Source organism: Salmo salar, chromosome 14 (assembly GCF_965601325.2).
Source record: "Salmo salar chromosome 14, fSalSal1, whole genome shotgun sequence".
Taxonomy (NCBI): domain Eukaryota; kingdom Metazoa; phylum Chordata; class Actinopteri; order Salmoniformes; family Salmonidae; genus Salmo; species Salmo salar.
In genome coordinates, this window is record NC_138304.1 from 16,259,994 (window position 1) to 16,276,457 (window position 16,464).

The window sequence follows — 16,464 nt, forward strand, 5'->3', positions numbered from 1 at the left end:
CTGGGTAATTAAACTAGATACTAACACACATAAGACATAGTTGGGCGGACGGAGGAAATGAAACGCAGACACACACACACACAACTACAGCGTTCTCACACGCACACACACACACACACGTGCACGCACAAACACACACAGATTCGACAAGTACCAAGCTACATACTGATAGCTGATAAGAAACAGGTGTGTTGTTGAATGCCAAGCAAGAGAGGGAGAGCGAGAGAGAGGACTGAAGGTGCCGCCTGATCTCCACACTCTCTTCCCTCTCTTTATCTCCTAACCCCTTTCCAAACACAGCAGCACATAGAGGGCCTCTCAGCGCCCAGGACCCAAAACAACACGGGTCTTGTACTACCTATTAAGGGACATCATCAAATAATTGTCAATGAAACATTAGCTCCACGTTGGGCCGTTGGATCCCTCTGTGTCTGTGGAGAGAGGGAGGGAGGAAGAGGGAGAGAGAGGGGGTTATTGAGAAGGGAGAGCTACGGCTCATCTCCCGGCAGGTCTTAGTTCCCTGGAGGAGAGGCAGAAGTGGATACTACATTTATTGAGCACCGCTTGTGCTACAGACACTGTACATTCTATAGCAGTGAAGGAATCAACGTCAGTTCATGTGGCTTCACCACATACAGACAGCCTAACTTGGTATACTGAAGATGTTTTTAAAGTCTCTTCTATATCCGTCTGTCCATCGATCCATTTATATGTTTGCTCATCTGCTGTCTGTCTGGCTCTGTCTGTCACCCGTCTGTCCATCCGTCTTGTCTGTCTGTCTGCGGTGTGAAGCCCCATATGAACGGAGGCTGATTTATTCAGTGATATTAGGAAGTCTCAACACTGATATTAGTGAGTACTACAGAGAACACTAGTAATGAAATCACGCTGCCATTCTAGTTCTATACAGTTTCGGGGCAATTAAGAGGGCGTAAGTAGGAAGGAAGTGTGCTAGTGTTATATATTTATAAATAGTGAACAAAGTATAACTGGGGGATTTTTTTCCCCCCCGAGGAATCTGAACGACTTATTCATATCCTCTTGTTATTATGCTGCTGCTGAATATAATTCAGTGACATCTGTTTCAAAACCTGCGTCTAAATGTTTTACTACAACATCATTTCCCTGTGATTTTCAAAAAATTACATATATGTAACAACCTTTTTATCAGGGATGGGAAACTTGTAGGCCTGCGGATAAAAACAAAATGATATATACAGTACCAGTCAAAAGTTTGGACACACCTACTCATTACATTGTAGAATAATAGTAAGGATATCAAAACTATGAAATAACACATACTGTATGGAATCATGTAGTAATCAAAAATATATTTTACATTTTAGATTCTTCAAAGTAGCCAACCTTTGCCTTGATGACAGCTTTGCACACTCTTCGCATTCTCTCAACCAGCTTCATGAGGAATGCTTTTCCAACCGTCTTGAAGCCGTTCCCACATATGCTGAGCATTTGTTGGCTGCTTTTCTTTCACTCTGCGGTCCAACTCATCCCAAACCATATCGATTGGGTTGAGGTCGGTTGATTGTGGAGTCCAGGTCATCTGATGCAGCACTCCATCACTCTCCTTGGTCAAATAGCCGTTACACAGCCTGGAGGTGTGTTTTGGGTCATTGTTCTGTTGATAGTCCCACTAAGTGCAAACCAGATGGGATGACGTATCGCTGCAGAATGCTGTGGTAGCTATGCTGGTTGAGTGTGCCTTAAATTCTAAATAAATCCCTGACAGTGTCACCAGCAAAGCACCCCTACACCATCACACCTCCTCCTCCATGCTTCACGGTGGGAACCACACATGCGCAGATCATCTGTTCACCTACTCTGCGTCTCACAAAGACACGGTGGTTGGAACCAAAAATCTCTAATTTGGATTTATCAGACCAAAGGACAGATTTCCACTGGTCTAATATCCATTGCTTGTGTTTCTTGGCCCACGCAAGTCTCTTCTTCTTATTGGTGTCCTTTAGTAGTGGTTTCTTTGTTGCTGCAGCAATTCAACCATGAAGGTCTGATTCACTCAGTCTCCTCTGAACAGTTGATGTTGAGATGTGTCTGTGAAGCATTTATTTGGGCTGCAATCTGAGGTGCAGTTAACTCTAATGAACTTATCCTCTGCAGCAGAGGTAACTCTGTGTCTTCCTTTCCTGTGGCGGTCCTCATGAGAGCCAGTTCCATCATAGCGCTTGATGGCTTTTGCAACTGCAATTTCTTGATCTTTTTTGGATTGACTGACCTTCATGTCTTAAAGACTGTCATTTCTCTTTGCTTATTTAAGCTGTTCTTGCCATAATATGGACTTTGCATTTTACCAAATATGTCTGTATACCACCCCTACCTTGTCACAACAGAAATAATTGGCTAAAACGCATTAAGAAGGAAAGAAATTCCACTAGTTAACTTTTAACAAGGAACACCTGTTAATTGAAATGCATTCCAGGTGACTACATCATGAACCTGGTTGAGAGAATGCCAAGAGAGTGCAAAGCATCAAGGCAAAGAGTGGCTACTTTGAAGAATCTCAAATCTAAAATATATTTTTAACACTTTTTTGTTAACTTCATGATTCCATGTGTTATTTCATAGTTTTTATGTCTTCACTATTATTCTACAATGTAGAAAATAGTAAAAATAAAGAAAACTGTGGTCTCAACTTACCGTTGAGAGTTAGAATAATATAATACACAAGGTGCAATTTTGAAATTTGGTTGTGTATCAGCAGTCACTCAATTAGCCCATGTCGGTGATTTTGTTTTAGATTGGTGTAATGGGTGCGTGTCGGTGGCACGGAAGTCAGGCGCAGGAAAACGAACTTGGTATAAACGGAGTCGTTTAATAAGTGCTCATAAAACTCCAAAATCAAAATATACAAAAATAATATAAGTGGGTACAAAACCCGTCACGCACCGACACATGACTTGCACCTAACATACAATAAAACAATCTCCGACAAGGACATGAGGGGAAACAGAGGGTTAAATGCACAACATGTAATTGATGGGATTGGAACCAGGTGTGAAGGAAGACAAGACAAAACCAATGGAAAATGAAAATGGATCAGTGATGGCAAGAAGGTCGGTGACGTCGACCGCCGAACACCGCCCAAACAAGGAGAAGGACCGACTTCGGCGGAAGTCGTGACAATTGGTAAGTTAGTCTAGCAGCCAGCTATCTAAACTTGTAGTAAGCATGTTTGAATTACCGATCGGGGTGGGGCCCATTGATCATCAGTTATCGTATAAAAACGGCAAACAATTGCCTCCACCTTATGGAAAAATGTGTAGAATTGTAGGAAATTAGCTGTAAACCTGCACATTTTTCTCTCCGTCCAATGGCAAAATTAGTAGAATTGCATGAAATAAGTTATAAAATTGCAAAATTCTCTTCGCTCTCATGAGGGGGGCCGCTAAAATGTTTTGCTCGCAAGGTGGAGGGCGTATATGGATGTGGGTACGCAGACCCACGAGCCACTGCAGCCCCTCATGATGAGTTCCACTTTTGTTGTGGCCCCCACCCCCATCAAATTTGCCCATCCTTGCTTTTGTTTAACAAACATGGTCAGCACTGAGAATGATGTCAATGGTGTAATAACTCATAAAGAGAGATTTTAATCACTGGCCACTTTAATAAATGGAACACTAGTCACTTTAATAATGTTTACATATTTTGCATTACTCATCTCATATGTATATACTCTATTCTATTGTATCTTAGTCTATGCCGCTCCGACTTTGCTCGTCCATATAGTTATATATTCTTAATTCCGTTCCTTTACTTAGATTTGTGTGCGTTGTGTGTATTTGTCAATGGTGTGCGTACTGGGGAAGAAATCAGGTGCAGGAGAGCAGAGAGATGTGAACAGGCACACACTTTATTGAGGCAGGAGAAACCAACAGACGGACGCCACTGCGTCGAAACCTCCAGCCAATTGGCAAAAGTGCAAAACGCGCAAACAGTCACAATAATTATGTTCAAACAAATAAACATACTTCGTGAAATAAAACACGGAATAAACGAACACCAGTATAGCATGTCAAAACTGACACGTAACACAAAACAATTTCCCACAAAGACATGAGGGGGAACAGAGGAATAAATACATGTAGTGTGATTGGGAATGAAAACCAGGTGTGCAGGGAACAAGACAAAACAAATGGATAAATGAAAAATGGAGCTGCGATGGCTAGAAAGCCGGTGACGTCGAACGCCGAACGAACAAGGAGAGGAGCCGACTTCGGCAGAAGTCGTGACAGTATTGTTGTGAAATTGTTAGATATTACTTGTTAGATATTACTGCACTGTTGGAGCTAGAAACACAAGCATTTCGCTACACCCGCAATAACATCTACTACACACATGAATGTGACCAATAAAATGTTCTTTGATTTGAGAGGATATGTCTATTACAAATTCTACTACTTAGAGTTGCAGATTTACCTGATTGTTCTAGTTCTGCTGTTACAACCCCAACAACATTGTCATATTTTGGCCGAAAGAAAATAGAGTAGCTTTTAATAGTGACGTTATCCTCAGATAGCCTGGCATAAGATAACACGATAGTTGACATGCTGCTTAAATACACCTTCAAGTCGTTTGAAACGTATGAATGGTGCTAATAAATGCTTCTTTTGAGTAATCGTATAGCCTCAAACCATTCTCTTGCATTCTCTGAGAGGCTCAGTCAGTGGACGAGAGTATTAGTAGCCTTGCATTGTTAAAAGGGCTGATCCCAAGTCAGCCTTCCTAATCACCATTGGCAGTAAAAACCCTAATGACTTGGCCACATGACTTCTCATTCTCTTTGAGTGCTTGCTGCAAGAAGAGATCAGCACACTCACAGTCGTGACCATAGAGCCAACATGGCTGGTTCCTACTCAACTAAGATGTGTTCTGCCATTGTATTGGGGTTAAGCAGGTAGGGCTCCCCAGTGGTGCACCGGTCTAAGGCACTGCATCTCAGTGCTAGAGGCGTCACTACAAAATCCAGAAGTTACTTTACATTGAAGTCTTTTTATAAGTTAACTTTCAATGTCCCACAGGAACTGCTGAATGTCTTTCACATTTTCCTTTTGGTTGGACTATCCAGGTAGACCCAGTGGACCTTTTCCTCTTCACTGATACCCACATCCCACTTGGCACAGACATAATTTCAACGTTTCGATTGTCATTTTATTGAGTTGTCAACTAGCGGAAATTCAACTTGAAATCAACAAGAGTTTGAAGCATGTCATTGGATTTACTGTAGGTTCAAAGTTGGGTGAAAAAGAAAATACAAAATCCAGAAGTTACTTTACATTGACGACTTTCTGGAAATCCAATCAGTTTCCCACATTTATCCAACATCATCGCATTGATTTATTTTGTTGAAATGACGTGGAAACAACATCGATTCAACCAGCTTGTGCCCAGTGGGATAAGAGCAGGAGTCTGACCAATGCAAAGTTCAAACAAAGCAAAGTCCACTGTTGCAGAGGAGACACAACGGGGATGAACCCATAAAGACATACTTGCCCAACACTGATTTGTTCACATGAGAGAGACAGAGAGAGAGAGAGAGAGAGAGAGAGAGAGACTCTGCTTGCAGAATTCTGCAAAAATATTGTCTGTGTGCAACGTAAAATACCAAATAATGCATGCAGAGCAGAACTAGGCTGATACCCTCTAATTATCAAAATCCAGAAAAGAGACTTTAAATTCTACAACCACCTAAAAGGAAGTGATTCCCAAACCTTTAATAACAAAGCCGTCACCTACAGAGAGATGAACCTGGAGAAGAGTCCCCTAAGCAAGCTGGTCCTGGGGCTCTTCTCACAAACAAACAGGCCCCACAGAGCCCCAACACAGCAACACAATTAGACCCAACCAAATCTTGAGAAAACAAAAAGATAATTACTTGACACATTGGAAAGAATTAACCAAAAAACTGAGCAAACTAGAATGCTATTTGGCCCTAAACAGAAAGTACACAGAGGCAGAATACCTGACCACTCTGACTGACCCAAAATTAAGGAAAGTTTTGACTATGTACAGACTCAGTGAGCATAGCCTTGCTATTGAGAAAGGTCGCCGTAGGCAGACCTGGCTCTCAAGAGAAGACAGGCTATGTGCACACTGCCCACAAAATGAGGTGGAAACTGAGCTGCACTTCCTAACCTCCTGCCAAATCTATGACCAGATTAGAGACACATATTTCCCTCAGATTACACAGACCCACAAAGAATTTGAAAACAAATCCAATTTTGAAAAACTCCCATATCTATAGGGTGAAATACCACAGTGTGCAATCACGGCAGCAAGATTTGTGACCTGTTGCCACAAGAAAAGGGCAACCAGTGAAGAACATACACTACACCATTGTAAATTCCCATTTCCCTTTTGTACTTTAACTATTTGCACATTGTTACAACACTGTATATAGACATAATATGACATTTGAAATGTCTCTATTATTTTGGAACTTGTGAGTGTAATATTTACTGTTTATTGTTTATTTCACTTTTGTTTATCCATTTCACTTGCTCTGGCAATGTAAACATATGTTTCCCATGTCAATAAAGCCCCTTGAATTGAGAGAGAGGGGTGTGGGGGAGAGAGTACCAGTGAAGTAAATGGAGGCCTCTGTAGCAATATGAGCATGTGATTACACATACATAAAATCCATGAGGAAATGATGTATGGGAGACTTTCAGAATCATTTATACTATAATAGTCGGCTGTCATTTCATGTATGCATGTATTCACGTTTGTTCTGATAATTATCCCCAAATGTAAATGGAAACACTCTTCATGGTTTTATTTGAATGTGTGGTTTTCCTTGAATTAATTATTTATTGACAATAGGTGGCGTTATAGTAGTGTAACAATGACCTATACTTTCAGAACTCTAAAATCGAAATATGCATAAGGGAACAATATAGTAGGCTGTATCATGCGAGGACATGCAATAGAATAGAATATTGAATTGAAAAAGAATACGTATTTCCAATACAAAGAGAGAAGAGGTCTTTGGGACCACATGGCTGCTTATTCATTGCTTGTGGTGTGGGCACTTCGTTGTTATTTGATAGAAGATATTATGATGATTCAAGCAGAACAATTTCAGCCAATTAAGTGTAGCCTACTAAAGAGAAGTGTGCGTTGAAAAAAGTCCGACTCTCTCACGGTGGTCTTGTTTAACTTTCCACTAGAACAGCGGTGAGGTGGGTGAATGTATCATTCTGTCGCATGGATAAGCACTTCTTTGCCAAACCAGACCCATAAATAAGACCAGCAAACAGTTTAACAAGAAGCGCGTTAAAATAGCCATAAATTACACAAGCGCAATTAAAGTGCCAAACCCTGACTAAGAAAGACTAAGATAAGTTATCACCTGACTTGTGCATTGGCACTGCCTTCTTGTCAATAGACCTATACATTAGGCGCGGGACAAGTGTTAACTACATAGATAAATAACATTGCCACTCATGATTTATTGCCTGCGGGTGTAAAGTCCGCTGTGCAAAAATAATTCAGTTTATCAAACGACACGTTATTGCCCAAACAACCCAGATAACCAACTGCAAGAGCAGCCTATGCGGGTTATAGCCTACCGCTCGTGTCCGAAGACTTTAAAGAGTGAGGAAAAGCGTACTTACTTCGATGTAGACACGATTCATTATTATCCATAACTGTATGGAAGTTATTAATGTCCGTTTTTTCTCTCAACGATGGATGTTCTAACCGTCAGAGCAGCATCTCTGTGAACGCCGTTCCCGGCTTGACTGATTCTCTTCTCAGTTGCCTGGTTGGACTACCACACATGGAGGGGCCAAGTGGAGTGGGTGGCTGAAAAATGGGATTCTCCAAAATGATAACGTTATTTGCTTAATCTGCCGACACAGATACACCATGCAAAGCCATCGTCCACTAAATACAGCAACAGATGTTGATAGTTCGCGCAGCCTGTCAATGCGTTTTATTATGAGAGAGAATTAAAGCTTAAATTGAAGATTTATAAATCCAACTGTTTAAACGAGTACACATACTGTATGACATTTTAATTGCAGATATGGGTTAAAACATCTTAAAATTGCTTACTGTTTGTCTTATCACCAACATTAAGAAAATTACATGGAAATAGTTTGTGCTTTAAAATAATGGCATTGAATTAGAATTGAATGAGAATCCCATTGATTCAATGTGAGATCCATGTTTTATCAAATTGTGTTTCTCTTTTAAACCTATGTGGCTACTTGTAGACTAGGGCTACATTTAAAAATAGGCTTTCCACTTAAAATCTGCTATTAGGCTACATTTTGGGCATTCCAAATGAGGACATATGTATTCAAATGTTTCTTTTTGCACAGCTAAATATTTAAATCAGAGAATGTCAATATGTAGGTTAATATGCTAATATGTCATTGAGGAATTAAAGTGAACATTCTTCAAATTCCAAAGGGTTGTAGCTATAGTAATACTATGTTTGACCACTGATGGAAGGTCTGAAGACCCCCTTGGACCCCCCCACCCAAGATCTTTCTAAAGAGTGAGGAGGGGTCATATAAGGGTGTGGTCCTCCCACTGCCCTGGAAGGTTATTAAGAAGTCACCAGCATTCACAGTCTAGAACTCTCGGTGGGGGGGGACGCTCCGCGAGCACCGCGGCTGGCCACTCCGTCAGTCCAGTCGCTCTGCTCCCTGGCTGGGAAAGCCTCCCCCCAGCTCCCCCTTCTTTGAAAACGACCCATAAAAGAACACAGGAGGATGCTAACAAAGATGAATAGCTTTTCTTCCAACTCATTCCACACTAATCGGGCCTCTTTTCATTTGTCCCCCCGTTAGATAATGTAAATTCATGAAAGTCAAAGAAGGGGACTAAAAATACTATTTATCAACCTTGCTTTTATCTCACTAATGGAGCCACATGGTCTAGGTCTAGGACATTGTCCCGTGTTACTCAGTGTCATTGCACAGCACGGTTTTAAGTGGCAGAAGACTATTCTATTTTGAATCACGTTTAACATCAGACAAACTATAGGATTATTTATGGTTCAAAATCGAAACAGGAGGGGACATCTGTGAATAACAATCAATATACAACGTTTGTTGTTGTGGGTGTGCATGTGTGTGTGTGGCTGTGTTTGTGTGTGTGTATGTGTGTGTCTGTGTGCACGTGCGTGTGTGTGCATGTGTGTGTGTGCATGTGTGTACTGTATGTGTATGTGGGCACGTGTGTCTGTGTGTGTGTGGCCCTGTGTGTTTCTCGAATCATGAAAAATAACATATAGGCCTGGCTGTGTGCATTTCAAATCTTCAGAAATAAAAAACTTCAACATAATCAAATAATGTGACTTAAATCATTGCAGAAGTGGTTTAAACAGGAGCAAACATTGATTATTGTCCACAACAATAGGCTGTGTGAAAGCCATTGAAAAGGCAACAGACCCCCACCCTCAACACCATATAGCATCACCTAAGATGAAGCATTAACCCAACAGAGAGCTGAGAAGGACAAGTGACCGCCACAGCCCTCCCTGTCCCTCATATAGCCCAGTGAAGCAAGCTCACTCGATAGTGTCCTCATTGGGTAAAGTGCACAATGAATAGCTGTAGCGGGAGAGGATGATTGTACATGATGATTTTTAAAATGTATTCCATTACTGCATTTTGCATCGGCCCACGATATGTGCAGAATAGCTTTATTTCCTCTATTGTCAGTGTTACAAAGGTATCGGTCTGGTCTGTTACACAACGTGAGCATTATAGCCACCACAGTTGAATCACCCTCCCTCCACTGGTTAAATAAATATGAGGTTATGAGATTAGGATGTGCATTTGTGTGTGTGTGTGTGTGTGTGTGTGTGTGTGTGTGTGTGTGTGTGTGTGTGTGTGTGTGTGTGTGTGTGTGTGTGTGTGTGTGTGTGTGTGTGTGTGTGCGTGCGTGCGTGTGTGTGTGTGTGTGTTCATGCATATGGATTTGTGTGTGTGTGTGTGTGTGTGTGTGTTCATGCATATGGATTTGTGTGTGTGTGTGTGTGTGTGTGTGTGTGTGTGTGTGTGTGTGTGTGTGAGTGCAGATATGACTGTATGTGCATGTGTGTGTTCGACTGTCTGTGTGTGCGTGTGTCTTAAAGCGTGTCCTGTACATCTGCGTGTGTGTGCTTGTGTGTGTGAACGGTCGGTTTGGTTGGCTGGGTCTTCTCCATCTGCCGTGAACTCATTATCGGAGTCTCATCATGCCTCTATGAGCTCCCTCCCCCTCTTCCATCATCAACCCCCCACACTGCTGCTGAGTGGATCCCTGCCGCAATGCACACAGGGACTGGGAACAGACAGCACAGGCGTGTAGAACATCATCAATCTCATACATCATCAATCTCCAGGCACAAAAGATGAAACGTGCAACCCAACTTTCCATTGTGAGCTCTTTCTTTGGCATCAGCTAACTTTCCATGCATCCAGTCGCGTTAAATAGACACTGAAACAAAAAACAACCCATGTCAGTGACATTTTCAGGCTAGGAGGGTGTATGATGAGATCTATAGCTAGACAGTAAAGTGTTTTGAATATGGAGCTTGATGAGGCTAACGAACAGTTGGGGATTCCATTTCAGGTTTGGTTTCTCATCAGTGTTTGAAAAGATGGCTGTCATTTATCAAGGAACTCTTTGTCCTTCTTTGACGGGACCTTTGCTCTCCTCTGAAGTCTTGTAAAAGGGGCCACTTCTTCATTAATTTGCTGTATCTGCCTCTCTGTGTTTGGCCAAATCAATAAAAACTTCAAGAAGTACAGAAATACTACCCTTCAGGGATTGGTGAGTCAACATATTGAATCAACATGGCCAGATGAAGACACTTTGGTATTTCAAGGTGAAAGTGGACATTCAAGTCTGTGGCAATTCGAAAATTGCAACCAGCTTCTGTCATTCTAAGATCTTGACTTGATAAAGATGAGCAAGAATTGTACTTAGTTATCTCTAATATTGTATTTTTTTGTAAGCACCAAACTGTTTTTTAACAAACAGACCAAAAAGGAGACCTTGCGGTTACTTTGAGACACCGTCTTAACGTTAGTTTTACTGGAGAAAGCCCTGGGCTGACCAACAGGAAAGACAACTAGAGTAGCGCTCCAATGACACACAGGAAGTCCGTCATAAATCTTACTCAACAGATCTGTCAGCCGGGCTCATGGGACCTGACCCAAGACATGCTGATCAACATATGAGCGCTCCACCATGGGCCCAACGCTCAACCCTGAGGAACCCCAGCAAAGCTGGAATTGTTTTCCAATCCTCAGGTCATCCAACAACGTATCCAAATGGATTGTAAACTAGAGCCGGGCATCAAAATGTTAGTCCAATTCATCACATTAGAAAACCAGAGGACTTTCTGAGGTAAACATTACAGGGAGAGTGGACATCATTAGCAATCAGCTAATCCAAATGGGATTTATGAAGGTTGTGGGGCCTATTGGTTTATAGGCTACTTGCATCCAAATGAGCATTGCTTCAACAACAAAAACCTTGAGCAATAACTCCGAGGCAGCGTGACAAAAGGGGAATATTGTGAAAGCCAGCTGAGCAGTTAACCAGATGGATAGCATGCTCTGGTCATTTAATCAGCAGAACAACCGTTGGAGAGATCCCATGCAGTCAAGCAGGGGAACGACCAAGAGGACAAAATGTGTCCGCCCGGTCCTTGTTCAGGCTTCTATAGTCTCTTTCAACAGCTGCTGTGACTTAGGAAGTGAGCCTATGAGTCTGGTACATGAGGCTAACAACAGCCTGTCCCAATTCGCTTCCTTTTTCTTACCCATTGGCCTACCAACCCCTCAATGTTTCCTGGTCCAAAGGGTCTGGATAGAAGGGTTTGATATAGGCAGTGTTTTGGCGAAACTTCCACCATATAGCTTCCACCTTACATATCTGCAAACATTCAAGGGTTAGGACTAAGAGGAAGGAGTAGGGTGGCTCACGAAAACTCCTACAGTTCCAGCAAACAGACCAAACAAAGAGTACCTCTGGGAACAATCGGGAGACAAACAACAGGAAATCACCTGGCCCTTCCCTTGAGAACTCCACCTGAAGCACAGCACAGTGGCCAAACAGTGGGCTGAAATAGTCATCTTCAAGAGGACATTTGACAGGAAACAACAGAGCAAAATCAATAGGGCCTGAAGAATGCCAGAAAAGGGGACCGGGGGGCACACCATCAACTAACAGAGGAAGAGAGTACCCGCCCGCTGCCAAATTGGAGGAACACTCAAGCCTCTTCCTTTATAAACAAGGTAGTGGCCAGAATAATTATTTTCAAAAGTACAATGACAGTGAAAGCCTGCAACAACAACAGGTCTGAATGTAGCAGTGGATAACAAAAGGAGAGCAAGGGATATCCTGGAATTTTGGAGGAAAAAGCAAATAAGTACCAAATAAGTACCATGTATCTTAAATACTGTATATCACAATTAATTAGGGTCAGGGTTATTCCTGACCATGTGCAATCTACACATAATGGTACAGTAGTTACAGAAGAAGATTGAAACATTTACCACAATAGTATTTTGTAGCCTCCTTTTCGTTTCAATGGAATTTCATATTCACATGCCATCTCAAATATTTTGGCAACTCTAGGAACCTACAGTATGTCTGTGTCATATATCTTCTGTGATGATATATAATAAGGTGGCCATGAGTAACCGTTACTTTTCCTATATGTAGGACTCTGCTATTCAAGAGTGGTGGTCAGCCCGCATGCAGCATTCTTTAAAAAGGTATATGTCTTAGTCTTTTCCTATAACATTGAAACATGAAAACCTTCTGTATTTCTACCCCCTCCAAGGACCAACCCACTGGACACAGATGTCAATTCAATGTCTCTTCCACGTTGGTTCAACGTAATGTCATTGAAATGACGTGGAAACAATGTTGATTCAACCAGTGGGTGCCCAGCGGGAAGGCCATCCATCTCCAGAAGGCCTCTGAAACATGACTGGTTCCTATGGCGACTCCTCCAAGTCCTAATCCGTTTTCTACAGGTGTTAGCTCAAAGGGAGCACGGTCTGTCTCCACATTGTATTAACCTGTTAATCCCCAGGTTCTTGAGGGTTAACAGAGGTAATTACAGTAAAATGAGAAGCCAACCAGACCAGACCACGCAAGGATGCGTTGATGTGGTCCAGTCCTAACTGACCTAAGAATAACCACAATCACTATTTGAATGATGGTTAATGTCGCCCAAACAAAAGATATACACCAATTAGACACCAATAAACTGAAAATGTCACAATAATCCCATCCCATTGCATCGTATATGCGTGCAAAGAATACCGGATCTGCGGTCTGGCTTAGCGCCATGGTTGTAAAAGAGGCGGCTGGATCAGGGATTCGCCGAGACCAACTCAGGTTAAGATGGAGCTGTCCTGAAGGGACCAATCAGATTAGGGCCCGGAGACACCTGCTTCGTCGTGTCAAGGTAAAGAGGGAGACAGAAGGGGATGAACAAAGTGGAAAGCCGCCCAGCAGGGATTAGAAGAACCCACGGTGCAGGGGGGCCACTTTTGGTCTGGAATCGGCTGTGTTGACCTTTACACCCAAAGCCCAGCACAGCTGTGACCTGTTTATGTGCAATGTAAGAGTCAACTGAGTTTGTAACGCAAAAAAAACCACTCCATGTTTTACTGGAAGTCTAACTCTCTGCCAGTGCCGCCTGACTGATGACAGGTCAAAGATTTGAGCTAGGACAGATCTTATTTGCGTATCAGTGTACCATTAAACTACTTGTACCCAATAGAAAATGTATGTCAAAAATATCATCTCCTTTAGAGGATGCTCTTGACCAAATGGCCATACATGGCAAAGATTTTTCTTAAGTTAATGTTGGCATACTCTGTATACAAATCCATTTAACTATCCATTTACATGTATGTATATCACTCTGATTCACATCATGTTGCAAGACATTCCATCTTATCAGTTTACTGACTACACCATCAAGTTTCACTATTACTGCAGCTTGGTGTATGGGTGAGTGTTTTGGTTAAAATGCATGTCAGATTTGTCGAACACATGTGATATCTATGATTGTTTGATCAGAGCCGCTCTGCAAGCCCGAGTCCACATCAAGGCTGTAGAGGCCCTTGAAGAGTGACTCACACTTGCTCAAATGCCACCGTGTCAGCTTTCACATCACATATAAGAAGGTCCAACCTCAAGCAAAAGGGCAGTATCACTTCTAGCAAGTAACGCTCCATTTTTAGATACTTGTGGGAAAAAGGGAAGTAGGAAAGAAATATGAAAGTGCCTCATCATATTTTACTGTGAGAATCACAGCGTCTCCTGTGACCAAACCAAGATGAAATGTCCAAACTGGACACTGAAGGCCTACTTTTCAGCAAGGACAATAAATTGAGGGTAGCCTAACCCTGTCGCCACGCTCACTAGGAACAGCTTTCTGTACTATTTATAATGTATGTCAAGGGGCTTATTGGAGACGCTCGCTGAAATTGGAGAGCAGACATGGACAGGCATCAAAAGATCAGATTTGATCAATAACAAACTGTGTGTTGTTGAGTTCAGAGTAAAGTATATAGAGTAAAGTATACAATAGCATATGCAGTCTACTTTGTAAACAAGTGACTATTTTATATCAACACTGTTACATGAATATCCTGCTGAATCATAATTTTCACCAAAAAAAAAACACTTCAAATTGTTGATGCATGTGTTGTGCATCCATACCATCTATGTTGAGTGGACCAAATGGTTATAAATGAATATTCTATTTGACAGTAATCAAGATATTCTGTAGACCACCGCATCCATTGAATATGTATATTTGCTGCCACCTATTGAAACAAATATGTTAAAACATCTTACATGGGGGGGACATATTTTAAGACTATGTGTAATCAAAATATTTGCATTGAATTTTGAATTAAACATTATTTTTTGAGGCAAGTTGACATAAATTGCAAATCTCATATTTGCAGCATCTCCCAAGACCCAAATGTATTGTATTGTCATACCACCAAAACAGTAGCCTACATACATCCCTGCATTACACGGAAAATAAAAAGGAACCTCCTGCAGCCCAAGTTCCCCGTGTAACATAAAAATCTTCGCAGTGTGAAATAGTTTCCAATCGTTCTGATTGTGACGTCATGTTGTAAAATTCCACACCGCGTGAAAATGTTCCCAGTTCAATAACTGCACGCGCGTCTCTTTATGTGAATGGCTGAGTTCCTACCGCTCTCCCTCCCTCACCTCTCCCTTTCCCTTGACATAGCTAGCATAATTAGGCAGGGTTGAGGCCCATTTGAATTGACCACACCCTACAGGAAGCAGCATTTTTTTTTTTTTAGGAAGCAGCATTTGAATTCAATTTGAATTGAAGGAAGTAGAATTTAATTCAAAGCCATTCAAACTAATTCAACTGAGACATGAAACATGAAAGTCTCATTCGTTTGATAAATCTTTTATCAAAAGGATCTGCCACTTATTACTGCAAAGAGAATACATAGACCATTTCTCAAATATTATTTTGATTCACTCTAAGATGTCGAACAGTATTTTCCATTGTGACACTAGTTTGTTCCCTTTCATATGGCAGTGTTTGATCTAATGCATTATGAAAAATGTATTTTTTTCTGATATTTTAAAAAAGAGGAATGAATAGACAACAATATTTCCAGACCACTATAATTATTTAGAATGTAATTTGTATAGTGTAGAATAAATAAGCCATTGGAATTTCATAGAATTTCCTGTGGGTTGTGGGTGTGGCAAATTCAATTCAAATTCAAGATTGAACTAGAGTTAAAGAGCAATTCACAACCAATGATGTACACTACTGTTCAAAAGTTTGGGGTCACTTAGAAATGTTTTTGAAAGAAAATGGTCCAAAAATTTGCTTAAAATAGCATTAAATTTATCATAATTACAGTGTAGACATTGTTAATGTTGTAAATTACTATTGTTGCTGGAAATGGCTGATTTTTAATGGAATATCTACATAGGCGTGCAGAGGCCCATTATCAGCAGCCATCACTCCTGCGTTCCAAAGGCCTAGTTAGCCTAGCACGTTGTGTTTGTCTGTCAAAAATGTCAATTTATTGAGTGAAGATTATTAATTGACAGATAATACCTTATCAATTTGTGGATAAAATTTACAGTACCAGTCAAAAGTTTGGACACCTACTCATTCAAGGGTTTTTCTTTATTTTTACTATTTTCTACATTGTAGATAATAGTGAAGACATCAAAACTATGAAATAACACATATGGAATCATGTAGTAACCAAAAAAGTGTTTAACAAATGAAAATATATTTTATATTTGAGATTCTTCAAAGTAGTAGCCTTGATGACAGCTTTGCACACTCTTGGCATTCTCTCAACCAGCTTTATGAGGTAGTCACCTGGAATGCATTTTAATTAGCAGGTGTGCCTTGTTAAAAGTTAATTTATGGAATTTCTT

At 41.1% G+C, this 16,464-nt stretch overlaps 1 protein-coding gene across 1 annotated transcript in view; it reads right to left on the minus strand.

Moving 5' to 3' along the window:
• Positions 1–7,838, minus strand: part of rxrga (retinoid x receptor, gamma a) — a 52,353-nt gene extending 44,515 nt beyond the window's left edge. The window contains exon 1 of the mRNA XM_014139718.3: positions 7,650–7,838. Coding sequence (XP_013995193.1) covers positions 7,650–7,680 — 31 coding nt within the window. The 5' untranslated portion in view covers positions 7,681–7,838. The remainder of the gene's footprint in view (positions 1–7,649) is intronic.
• Positions 7,839–16,464: the final 8,626 nt, after the last annotated feature.